Below are 11,226 nucleotides of genomic sequence, written 5' to 3' on the forward strand. Positions count from 1 at the left end.
CAAAATAGCTAGCATGTAGCTGAAATATTAACTAAACTCCAAAATAGCTTAAAAACAAAAAAAGCTCAAATTAGCCATAATAGCTATTAAGCAGCTGAAATATTAGCTAAACTCAAAATTAGCCAAAAGAAACATGAAAAAATCCTAAATTAGCCTAAATATTTAGGATGTAGCTGAAAGATGAACTAAACTCCATATTAGCCTAACAAACCTTAATAAATGGCAAAATTGTCCAAAAAGCTAGCGCAATTCCATTATAACTTTCAACTTTACTACACTCTGACTCCATATAATATAAAGTAACGACTAATCGACTTTTAAAGTAGTCGTTGAGTATTTTAATAGTCGATTAGTCGACTAATCTGTAGCCACTACCACGTAGCTCGCCGCTCCTTAGCCTGAATAAGACGCAGACGTCTCCTTTGATAAATAGACAGATGTTCACATCCATGTTTTTGAATGACTTATCGTGTGATTGGTTTGTGTTTATTCACATAATTATGATTTAATAGAAACATTATATTGCTTTTTTGACATTTCTAGAATTTCAATAGCGTTTTTTGCATATATGTCTTATGGAAACGCAGCTAATGACAGCAGCTTTCAGCGGTACTTCTACCTCTCTGTGACCCAGTTTGACGACTTACTGTTCCGCGTTGGACTAAGAATAGAAAAAAAATAACAATTAGAGGAACTTTTTATTATATTTGCCACAAATAAGAAAAATATTATTAAGTTCAAGAGGAGAACAAGTAGCAACAATCAATTGTTCCTGGATCACATCATCAACATTGAGTCTCTAATCGATTGACACGACACATCATTAAAGTTCAGTTACTTGAACTCCAGAAACATTATGATGCTCTGAACCTGGCGCTCAAATCGCGCCCTCTCAACAGAACTGTACATTGTCTTTCCATTTAAACTGGGCGCAGCTTTAGGATTTTGTTTGGCATATCTGACTTCACTCTGTCCTTTTACAGATGCGAGATGTTCATAACGAACACCTGACTCGCTTCATCGGTGCCTGCGTTGACCCCCCAAACATGTGTGTCATCACGGAGTACTGCCCTAGAGGCAGCCTTCAGGTAACGCCACGCAGCTCTGGATCTGTCAGTCCTTTTACAGCTGTCATCTTCATCTTTAACCATCAGTACTCTATTAATGTTGCTCCTTTTCATCTCCATCAAACAGCAAATGCTCTCTGGTGACTCACTGAGTCTCTGTTGGGCATCAGTTTCCTTTCATACTCTTCCAATGTGTCTTTTATTAGTTCTTTTTTTATTGTAATTCATCTACATCAGTTATCTCTCATCAACAAATCAAAATCACTTAATCATCCACTAAAACATCCTCATTATCCATTAGTTTCCCTTTTAAAACATCTCTATTATTTATCAGTATCAGGGTAATAGAACTTTGTCTACTATCGAGTACTACTTCAAATGACGGGTGGAATTACAAATCATGGTGTATCATTATCCAGGTAGCATTCCAGAAGTCATCCAACACTTCTGTATACTTCAGCCCCCCCCCTCCAACACACAAATATAGTTATCGTTCAGCACTGTAACCTAGCAACCAGCCGGCACGGTAACCTAGCAACGTGAGAAGACGTGTCAGCCTACGGAGCACGGACGTGGGCTGAGCAGAGTTTGGTTTGTTGCCAGTTTGACCGCTGGATTTAAGAAGTGCGTGAGTTATTTTCAGCTCCGGGAGGATGAAAACATCTTTAGTTCCGCAAAAGATCAACTTCCAAGAGCGCGACAGCCGAGATGCAGCTGCTCTAGATGCACCTGAATCATATCCAACATGCCCTCACTCTCCTGATGTAGAAATCCCTCCGTGATGAAAACCTCCAGCACAGATGTTCCCTCACTGTCCACACATCATTCTCACGCTGGGAAAAAGTTCCTTTCTGAACAGGTTCAAAAATATGGAACAAAAGAGGATTTGTTTCTTATGAGTGAAAAAATTCTGCCAATGGAATTTGTAAGATTTCCATTAAAGACAAAATAAAATTTAAAATGACCTATAAATACTTCTGTTTATATAATAAATCCATAAAACATTAAAAACCCAATACAATAAAAAACATAAAACAGCCAAAAATGTAGGAGAATAGAATAGAATAGAATAGAATAGAATAGAATAAAATAGAAGCTTTATTAATCCTTAAGGAAACTTAAAAGCGACCAGCCACTTGCAGTCATCGCATAAACATTAGAACAAATAAAAGAATAAAAACCTAAAAACAATTAAAATCTGTTATTTTAAAAAAAGGAAAAATATTAAAAAATATGATAAATCCGTGAAAAAATCAGAAATCAAAACCTAATATAATAAAAACCATAAAAAATAAAAAATTACTGCTATGGAATTGGTAATATTATGTACCAATGCTACAACTCATAAGTATTTATTCACTCTTCTCCCAAATATTTAATATTTTAAGAGTCCAGAATCCCACATTTTAAGATAAATTTGTTTAAAAAAGTATATGCTTACTTTCAAACGACTGTCTTGCTGTTATTAAATGGATTTGTAATGTGGATTTTGTTTAAAATAATAAATAAAGTAAAGAAAAAACTTGTTTCATTTAAAATATAAGATTTTTTCAGATCAAATGATGGAATATATTTAAGGTTTAACCAAAACTTTACATCGTAGTGAAAGGTTTCTAGTTAGATAATAAGTGTAATACACATTTAAATTAGAAACTAGACAAAAATACTTTGTAGTGACAACCTTGGAGTGAAGGCGTCCTTTCATTCATTTATCATTTTTCAATCATATTTCACAAATGTTCTCGCAGGTAATAAATGTGAAGGGACCTCTCAAAAGATCTTTGTGTTTTTTGTGGTGCAGGACTTGATGGAGAGTGAAAGCATCACGTTGGACTGGATGTTCAGATACTCTCTCATCAATGACATCGTCAAGGTAACTGATAAGTGGGTGGAGCCACAGAGTCCATCACTTATCTAAGGTTTCAGTCCTTTTATTTTGTTACTTTGCTGTTGCTTGGTTGTATTTTTGTTGCTCTTTTTTTGTCTATACAGTATAGTTAGTAAGAGTATAGTGGCATTTGTAAGGATAATGGAAGTTGCACGTACTCGTTGATGATGTATTAGGGTAACGTTACGCCACATTCTATCCCCGGGGTCGGCAACTTTTAAAAGTAAAAGAGCCATTTGGGCTCACTTTCTACTGATCAAAACCTAGAAGGAGCTGTATAGATTAACATTAGCCTTTAAGAAATTTGTATTTGCATTCATTACCTTCTTTTTTTCTTTAAATAAATATGAATTATGTCTTTTTTGCACAAACAAAAAGAAAAAAAATTAGAAAAAGAAACCAACGTCTCTCAAAATGTGATTTGTTTATTTTTACCTTTTACCTTGGTAGATGCCAAATTAGCCAAAAAGCTAGTCAGTTGCTAATTTACTTGCTAACCTCCAAAATAGCCTAAATTTCCTCAGTAAACTAAATTTGTCAAAAATATTAGCCTGTTGTTAAAAGAGAAGCTACACTCTAAATTAGCCTAAAAATCCCAGTAGATAACAAATTTGCCAAAAAACATTGGCATATTGCTAAAATGTTAGCTAAACTCCAAATTAGCATAACAAAACTCAGTAGAGGCTAAATTAGACACCAAGAAAAGCTAGTACATTTGCTTAGTTACTAGCTGAACTCCGAAATAGGCAAAAATTATCAGTAAAATAAATTAGTCAAAACATTTAGCCTGTTGTTAAAAGGGAAACTAAACTCTAAATTTGCCTAAAAACCAGAGTAGATGACAAATTTGCCCCCAAAAACGTAGGCATATTGCTAAAATATTAGCTTAACTCCAATTTAGCGAAACAAAACTCAGTAGAAGCTAAATTAGCCACCAAAAAAAGCTAGAATATTGCTTAGTTACTAGCTGAACTCCAAAAATTCCTCAGTAAAATAAATTAGTCAAAAACATTAGCCTGTTCTTAAAATAGAAGCTAAACTCTAAATTTGCCTAAAAATCACATAACAAATTTGCCAAGAAACGTTAGCATATTGCTAAAATATTAGCTAAACTCCGAATTAGCATAACAAAGCTCAGTAGAGGCTAAATTAGCCACCAAAAAGAGCTAGCACGTTGCTTAGTTACAAGCTGAAATCCGAAATAGCCAAAAATTCATCAGTAAAATAAATTAGCTAAAAACTTTACCCTGTTCCTAAAAGAGAAGCTAAATTCTAAATTAGCCTAAAACCCAGAGTAGATGACAAATTAGCCAAAAATGTTAGCAAGTTGCTACAATATTAGCTAAACTCCAATTTAAAAAAAAATGACTATAAAAGATTAAAACATATCCCATGAATATATGAACATATTTAAAGGCTTGTTGTTAATCTACTTAAAATTTTGAAATTGGAAGACTATCTCATTAACTTCCTATAGGGGATATTTTACTTAATATTTCAAAAACTATAAGTTTATAAATACCAAAAATAAAAGCAGTAACATCCTGAACAAGCTGAACGTTTTGATACAGAGATTGCTGGAATCGCTGAAAGTGTGATTGAGTTTTTACTTGCCAAAAAACCTACGGAAAGATCCCAATAGTGTGAAGGCTTTGAAGTAGTCACACAATAAATTCTACTTATGAAATCCTTACTTTATAAAGTTACTGTTTTATTTTTCTTCAGCCAGAGAGCCACCATGGAGAGATAAAAGACTCACATGGGGCTCTGGAGCCGCAGGTGCTAGATAACATCGGACCATTAATAACAATAAAATAAAATAATCTGGGGGGCCGGATGGAATTACATGGAGGGCCGGATCCGGCCCCCGGGCCTTGACCTTGACACATGTGCTGTAGAGATAAATGTGCTTGAACATTTTAGCTCTACAGTCTCACTAAGAGGTCTACTTCCTGCAGATTTTTTGCCCACAGAAATCCCGTTTTCACATCAGGACAGTCGTGACAAAAGAAAACTGATCTAGATCAACGTTTAACATGAAACCAGTCTCACAGGAAACAACAGCTGGCAAACAAACCGGTCTGCTGTTGCATCCAGGCTGCTAGAACTCTTTCCAGATTGATTTTAACCACATTCAGCTGTTTGGTTTGTCTGATTGTTGGCCTTCAGGGGATGGCGTTCCTGCACAACAGTGTCATTGTTTCTCACGGTAACCTGAAGTCCTCCAACTGTGTGGTGGACAGCCGCTTCGTCCTGAAGATCACCGACTATGGGCTGCAGAGTCTTCGGACCAGCAGCTGCCCCGAGGACACGCACGCCTACTACGCACGTATGAAATCTGTGACGCACAAATTCATGGGAGATAATCAACGCCAGCTTGTGTTTGTCCACACATCTGTACATTAACTTAAGCAATAGTTTTATTGAGTTTCCCTCCGAATGAATGTAACGAATCACCTGGCAGGTAAGCTTTGGACGGCTCCGGAGCTCCTGAGGACGGAGTTCCCTCCCCCCTGCGGGACCCAGAAGGGGGACGTCTACAGCTTTGGTATAATCCTGCAGGAGTTGGCCTTGTTGAAAGGAGTCTTCTACATCGACACACACACCCTCACCCCGAAAGGTCAGTGAACTCAGAGGTATTTTAGGATTTCAAGATACAAACTCCTGAAATGTTGAGTCTTTTGGCCTCTTTCAACTCCTTACAATTGAATCAATCCACTCTAAATTTGTTGGTAGGTCAACAGTGCGCTCTAGTGGACCCTACGGTGGCCCTGAAGTGCAAAACGTAATTCCAAAAAAAGGAAAAAACATTTCCAGAAATCAAAGTAAAATATTTAACAAAGAAAGAAATTGGATAAGGTAGGTCTTATAGGACATCACTGATTGGATGATGACATTTGTTCACCTTTTCAACAGGAAGTTTTTCTTCCTTTTGGCCACGCCCCCTCCTCATCCAATCAGTAATATCCCATAATACCTTGCTTTTCTGGTCTTCTTGATTTTTGTTTCATTTTTTTAAACATTTAATTTGGATTTTATTCATTGTTTTCCTTTTTTAGTTGTTGTGATTTTGAATATGTTTTTGCACTGAGTGGTTTGTTGATGTGATTTGGACATCAGGGCCACCGTAGGGCGCTTTGGGTATTCATCTTACAAATTTCCCTAGAAAACGTAGAAATTCAAAGAGATCATTTGGGGAGACGACAACAAAATGAGGGTAATGAGGCTGAAATGCTCCAGAAACCATTAAATAAACAGTTTTTTTTTTTTTTAACATTGATGATTTTATGCTTCCAACTGAATTTGCTGCATTGACATGATCCTATGGTGTAGGATGTCTTTTATTTTGAAAGGGAGTCATGCAAATCTCCGTCCTAAGTTACGAACTATTTCATATTTTTTAAAAAGCTATTTTCTCTTCATGTTTATGTTTATTTTCTACCAAAAACATGATAGTTTATTTAAATGTAATATGTCAGTAGCAAAAACATAAATATAAATCAGTATCTTATTTTTGTAAAGGGTGAGTGAAGACTTTTTGCATCCTTCTGGGTTTAAGTCGGCGAGAAATCCAAAACACAAATTTCAGTGCTTCCATTTAATTTTGGACATTTCTATTCAGCTTAACGTAGCCAATCATATTTCACCCTTTCAGTGGTTGTGGGCGGGCTCATATCAGAGTAACTGTGAGGGTGGGCGGAGCTTCAGTCAAAATGACGGAGACGAAGCGAGTGACAGTTTGTCTGTACTACACAATAAAAGGTTCAGAAACCTGATGGATCAGAGTGACGTGCAGAATGCTTTTAATAAAAGACAGTTACCGTGGCAACGGGCGGCGAAATCCGTATTTACTTCAAAAACTGAGGTGCAGTTTAGACGGTCAGAAAAAAGGAAGAAGATTCAAGCATTCTGCTTCACCCTGTGACCCTGCGTCATCACTATTACATTTTTCTGGAAAATATATATATTTTTGAAGTACCAGTTTGGTACTAGAACCATCTAAAAAGTACCGGTTCGCCACTAGATAAAATCCAAATCAATCCCAACATCTACTACTAAAGGAAAGCAGGATATCCTCACTTCATACCCAGAACCGGCTGATTTTCAACAACAAAAAAAAAACATTTTACGACACTGAAATGAAATGAATTGCAACTAAATTACATTTATTCAAAACATTTGAACTCATTTATTGACGTTTTCTTTATTTTAAACACTCTAACCTGCTGCTACCTACTGAAAAGACTGAAAATTTTATTTTCTTCTTTTATTTTAATTCTGTAATGTGTTAAAAAAACTGAAACTTAAATCAGGAAAAACTGCAGAGGGAGTCTAAAACGACTACAAGTTTGAACCTTAACCTGACAGACACAAAGCTGAAGACTTCTAATGCAAACAGAGCTTTTTTCCCACTTTGCACAAACCCAACCCATTCAGGCTTTAGTTACCAGTCCGGTGTGTCTCCCTGAACAAACAAGTTTATGACTCCACCAAAAAAGTAAACAACCGAACCCTTAAAAGGTTTTGTTTGTCAGAACCAGGGGTGTTAAACTCAGGGGACCAAAATCCAAAACACACCTCAGGTTCTAGTGCTAATAGCTGAAGATGCTAAAACTGATAGCTGATCAGCACTAAAGCTGATAACCAGTTAAAATATTAGCTGAATGCCAAATTAGCCTAAAAAACTAAAACAAAAAACTTACATTAGCCAAAACATCTAGCATGTAGCGGAAAAAATAGCTAAATATTTTTAAAAAGTCCTAAATCAGCCAAAAAAAGCTAGTATGTAAATATAAGTTTAACTCCAAAACAGCCTTAAAAAGCCTAAAAAGAAAAGTCTAAATTAGCCAATATAGCTAGCATGTAACTAAAAAATAGCAAATCTTCAAAATATAAAAAAAAAAGTCCTAAATTAGCCTTAAAAAAGCTAGCATGTAAATATAGGCTAAACTCCAAAACAGCCTTAAAAAGCTTGAAAAGCTTAAAAAGAAAAGCCTAAATTAGCCAATATAGCTAGCATGTAACTGAAACAATAGCTACTCTTCAAAATATTAACAAAGTCCTAAATTAGTAAAATAAAAGTTAGCATGTAGCTAAAAAGGTAGCTAATCTTCAAAATATCCTAAAAACAAAAACGCTTTAATTAGCCTAAAAAAAAGCTAGCATGTAAATATAGGCTAAACTCCAATACAGCCTTAAAAAGCTTAAAAAGAAAAACCTAAATTAGCCAGTAGCCAGTAAAGCTAGCATGTAACTGAAAAAATAACTAATCTTCAAAATATCCCAAAAAACAAAAAAAAGCCTAAATTAGCCAAGAAAAAAACTACCTTGTAAATATTAGCTAAACTCCAAAACAGCCTAAAAAACTTGAAAAGAAAAGCTTAAATTGGCCAAAACAGCTAGCATGTTGCACAAATATTAGCTAATCTCCAAAATAGCCCAAAAAAGTAAATGCCAAAATAGTCCAAAAAGCTAGCAGAATTTTACTTTTTAAAATTTTAAATGTGTCATTTTTATCATAACTATAAATAATAAAAACACAGGAATATTATTCCAGAATAAATCAACTTAAACCAAAATAACTTTGAATATTTTACTCTCCATAAAAATATATTTTGTCAAAATTAGACAAGTTAAAAATAAACGCAAGATAACATCGAATCATTAATAACATTAAAATAAATTGATCTGGAGGGCCGGATCCGGCCCCCGGGCCTTGACTTTGACATGTGGTCTGAAGGAATGTCACTCATCATGTGTGCTCCGCAGAGATCGTCCAGGGCGTGGTTCGGGGTGGCGTCCCCCTCCTCCGCCCCACCCTCTGCTTCCACAGTCACAGCGAGGAGCTCGGCGTCCTGATGCAGCGGTGCTGGTGCGAAGAACCGGGGGAGCGGCCGGATTTTAACACCATTAAGATCCTGCTGAGGAAGCAGCACAGGTGTGAAGTGACTTACTGTTTTTATCACCAAACAAACTTTAATTTACAATAAAATGATTTTTTAATTTTCAGAAATGCCAGTTTTAGTATTCTAGTCAGTACAACAAAGCAAAATGTCTCTCGTTTGAACTCCGCTTCATCCTCTTCTTCTCTGTTTTCAGAGGTTATGGTTCCAACATCCTCGACAACCTTCTGTCTCGGATGGAGCAGTACGCTAACAACCTGGAGGAGCTGGTGGAGGAACGCACTCAAGCATATAACGAAGAAAAACGCAAGGCTGAGGCCCTGCTGTACCAGATCCTACCTCAGTAATTACTCTCGTACTTCTGCAGTCATTATCCCATAATGCTGCAGCTCTTTCAAAATCTGGTTCTGCTTGGGTGTCAGTTCTGTAGCGGAGCAGCTGAAAAGGGGCGAGACGGTTCAAGCCGAAGCGTTCGACTCCGTCACCATCTACTTCAGTGACATCGTCGGCTTCACGGCGCTGTCGGCTGAGAGCACGCCACTGCAGGTTGGTAGAGCATCAGCACGATGAGTTCAGGGCTGCCAAATCCTGATCCTCGAGATCCATCAGCATGTTTTCCAGCTCTTCTGCTGCTAGAGATCAGGTCTACAGGGGTGGAAGGCGGGAAATCGATTATTAGATGCACTAATTATAATCCACTCTGAATTATTTTGTTAATTTTAAAAAATCAAAAGCCAAAAAATGTATGTCATTTAAGGTTATTGTCTAAATCATGTGTCAATGTCTGTTATTTTTAACTGTGTAATTTTGACAAAAATATATATTTTATGGAGAGTAAAATATTGAAAATTATTTAAGGTTTCAGTTGATTTATTCTTGAATAATATTCCTGCCTTTTTATTATTCATAATTATGTTAAAAAGTTATGTTTTTATAGTTTTAAAAATGTAATTTTTTTGACTATTTTGGAGTTTAGCTAATATTTCAGCAACATGCTAGCTGTTTTGGCTAATTTAGGCTTTTGTAAAAAAGTTTTTTATGCTGTTTTGGTGTAAGGATAAAGTTTACACGCTAGCTATTTTGGCTAATTTAGTATTTTTGTATGTTTTTAAGGCTATTTTGAAGTTTAGCTAATATGTCAGCAACATGCTAGCTGTTTTGGCAAGCGTGCTAGCATGCTAACAGGATTTACATTTTTGTAAAAAAGTTTTTTTATGCTGTTTTGGAGTAAGGACAAAGTTTACACGCTAGCTGTTTTGGCTAGTATTTTTGTGTGTTTTTTAGGCTATTTTGAAGTTTAGCTAATATTTCAACTACATGCTAGCTGTTTTGATTAATTTTGGCTTTTTGAAAAAGTTTTTTATGCTATTTTGGAGTTAGGCTAATATTTACAGGTTAGCTGTTTTGACTACTTTAGACCTTTTTTCAGTTTTGAAGGCTATTTTGGAGTTTAGCTAATATTTCAGCAACATGCTAGCTGTTTTGGCTAATTTAGTATTTTGTGTGTTTTTTAGGCTATTTTGAAGTTTAGCTAATATTTCAACTACATGCTAGCTGTTTTGACTAATTTTGGCTTTTTTTTTTAATTTATACTATTTTGGATTTAGGCTAATATTTACACGTTAGCTGTTTTGACCGCTTTAGGCTTTTTTCAGTTTTTTAGACTATTTTGGAGTTTAGCTATTTTTTCAGCTAAATGCTAGTATCTTTGACTAACCTGTTTTTTTGTTTTTTTGTCTTTTAGGATAATTTGGCATTCAGCTAATGTTAGCTGGCTATCAGCTGTAAATTGATTAATTGATTTTACTAACTCAGCCCTATTTGCTAAATTACACTTGTTCATTTTTTTAAACACGCAGTCTTAAATTTTGTTTTGAATGGTCTTAAAAAGTCTTAAATTTAACTTCTATATATCAGTAGACACTAAAAAGTAACATTATTATGTTACTCAAGGTTGTTGAATTTAGGGGAAAATGTTAAATAATCTTTACTGTCAGATGTACTTTCAAAGTCATTTTGGTCCAGTGAAGAGAAAACATGTTTTTAAAAAATGAATAGAATTTGGATGTATTTATAATTGTTTCACAATTGAATTGTAATCAAATGGCGATTAAAGGTTTCCACCCCTAATCAGGTGTGCTCGGCCAATCAGAGTGAGGAGACAGCTGAGTCAGCTCATTAGCAGAAAGCAGAAAACATGCCATCTCCAGGATGAGGAATGAGTCGAAGAGCATCAAGAAAATGAAAATAGCAAACTATTAGGCTGCCATCTGGTGGCAAAAACTATAACTGCACCCAAAATTGAGCCTTAAGGAAAACTAGATTTGCAATTCCTGAAGAAATTGCGTCTGATTGCTGAAAGCAATAG

At 35.6% G+C, this 11,226-nt stretch overlaps 1 protein-coding gene across 2 annotated transcripts in view; it reads left to right on the forward strand.

Annotated features, from left to right (window-relative positions):
- Positions 1-11,226, forward strand: part of npr1a (natriuretic peptide receptor 1a) — a gene marked incomplete in the record, with an annotated part of 58,543 nt that overhangs the window by 44,422 nt on the left and 2,895 nt on the right. For both annotated transcript variants that reach the window (XM_024298447.2, XM_024298448.2), the window contains 7 exon segments: positions 984-1,088; positions 2,869-2,940; positions 5,125-5,284; positions 5,420-5,575; positions 8,725-8,893; positions 9,055-9,201; positions 9,281-9,408. In XM_024298447.2, coding sequence (XP_024154215.1) covers positions 984-1,088; positions 2,869-2,940; positions 5,125-5,284; positions 5,420-5,575; positions 8,725-8,893; positions 9,055-9,201; positions 9,281-9,408 — 937 coding nt within the window.

Source organism: Oryzias melastigma, linkage group LG11 (genome assembly GCF_002922805.2).
Source record: "Oryzias melastigma strain HK-1 linkage group LG11, ASM292280v2, whole genome shotgun sequence".
Taxonomy (NCBI): domain Eukaryota; kingdom Metazoa; phylum Chordata; class Actinopteri; order Beloniformes; family Adrianichthyidae; genus Oryzias; species Oryzias melastigma.